The sequence below is a fragment of the Cariama cristata genome, unplaced genomic scaffold, assembly GCF_000690535.1.
Source record: "Cariama cristata isolate BGI_N322 unplaced genomic scaffold, ASM69053v1 scaffold9374, whole genome shotgun sequence".
Taxonomy (NCBI): domain Eukaryota; kingdom Metazoa; phylum Chordata; class Aves; order Cariamiformes; family Cariamidae; genus Cariama; species Cariama cristata.
The window spans coordinates 26055-27836 of record NW_009613490.1 but is presented as its reverse complement, the minus strand read 5'-3'; the positions used below and the strand labels follow the sequence as shown (position 1 = coordinate 27836).

At 38.4% G+C, this 1782-nt stretch overlaps 1 protein-coding gene across 1 annotated transcript in view; it reads right to left on the bottom strand.

Moving 5' to 3' along the window:
* Window positions 1-376: 376 nt before the first annotated feature.
* Window positions 377-1782, bottom strand: part of GAN (gigaxonin) — a 26911-nt gene continuing 25505 nt past the window's right edge. The window contains exons 11-12 of the mRNA XM_009699049.1: window positions 1333-1442; window positions 377-558 (exon numbers count right to left, since the gene is read on the bottom strand). Coding sequence (XP_009697351.1) covers window positions 377-558; window positions 1333-1442 — 292 coding nt within the window. The remainder of the gene's footprint in view (window positions 559-1332; window positions 1443-1782) is intronic.

Below are 1782 nucleotides of genomic sequence, written 5' to 3'. Positions count from 1 at the left end.
AAACGCATCTTAAATCTTTTTTGCTTTTCAATAAACTTCGCCAAAGGAATACCAGTTCCCACCAGTTTCAGACACAAAAAACCTCCTTCAATAACAGTTTAAACTCCAAATCGTTACGACTGAAGGTGTTTCCTTGATCCCCCCTTTTATTTCCCCCCCTCTCTTCTTTTTAATGTATACTTAAGTTATTTGTTCCCGAAACAAGAACTGAGACTCAAGCTTTTTAAGCATTTAAAACAAAAACAGTTACCATACCAAAGCACAGCATACAGTGTAAGTTTCAGCTGTAATTTCTCAGCTTTTCCTTTATATAGCTCTATATATTATGGTGGACTGCGCAGAATTCTTCCAGTCTCCTCCACTGTCAGCATACGGATCACGGAGAAGGTACGCGAATGCGGAATAATCCTTGTTGAAGCTGCAGTCGAAAGAGCTTGCAGTTTGCAATCCGCAAAGCTGCACAGCCAGTACGGCGGAGGTCCGATGGAAATAGTGGTTTAGTGCGCTGCCAAGTTCCCGTGCTTCTTTTAAATTCTCTAACATAGTCATAATTTGTACCTAAATTCACACATGCACAAAAAAAAGATAAAATGCTTAAAACACACTGTAGCTACCACCACATTTAACCTCTAATAAGGCAAATACATGAACAAGAGCATGCACAGAAACATAAATCAGTTTCTGGATGTACGGTTGAAATTATTGTCAAAAAAGAAACTACTATGGCATTTCTTATCTACTTAAACACACCACATTTGGAATTTTTCTCTTTTATATTTTGTAGAAAGCCCTGTTACCCACTGATATATGTACACAGGGCCAGGAAACCACGTAGTCTTCCAAATGTCTTTTACAGTACGTGGCCAGATGCTGAAAGCCGAGTATTGAATATGTTTGTTAGTACACATTTATTCGGTTGGGATTTAGAGCCAAGAGGTACTGTCACATCCATATGAACCACTGGATGATGTCCCCAAAATGCAGAACCACCTGCTTACCACTACAAAGACGGGAGGAACAACCTCAGGCACTAACATTTTTTCTTATATTTAGACAAACGCAGTAACGTACTGTTAGTCTTGATCTCTTCTGATCATCAAACTGCTAATCAACCAAAAGCTTATAGTGCTGAATTCGTTTCTGAAGAGCTCCAATGTGTAAGACCAACCTGTACATTTCTGTATGTCCAACAGAATTCCCCTGAAGACCACAGTAACTTAACAGAACATAGTCCCAGCCTTTTATTCTAAAAAAATTCAGTTTCATTAGTGCCAAGTATGTAAAAGACTAGAAGAAGACAAGCAACAGGAGGTTATTAGTTCTAATTCTGACCTGTATCGAGATCTCCAATCACATATATGCTGGCTCCAATAGGCACAGCTCCATAGACGAAAGAAGAACTAGTTGGGATACACAGGTTCTGGTCATTTAGATAAATCCACCTGTAAAAATAATAATTAAAAAATGGTATGTGATTTTTATTGAGCATATTAAAAAAAAATCCAGATTCCTTTTTCAATTGTCATCTTTGACTCAAAAGAAGAATGTACATTATTTGAAATGTAAAAACTGTTGGAAACATTGTCTAGTTCAGGACAGTCCTGGCTTTTCCAAGCCAGAAGCAATCGGTACTGCTCTTTGGGAAGCTTGGGATACTTCATCCTGAAGTTGCTTTATTTCAGATTTGCTCCACTCATCTGTGTAATCTACCTGTAACAAATTCTTGCAGCCACTCAGTGTGACCTTCTGGAAGAGAGCTGGCACGTAAGAAAGACTTTTCTA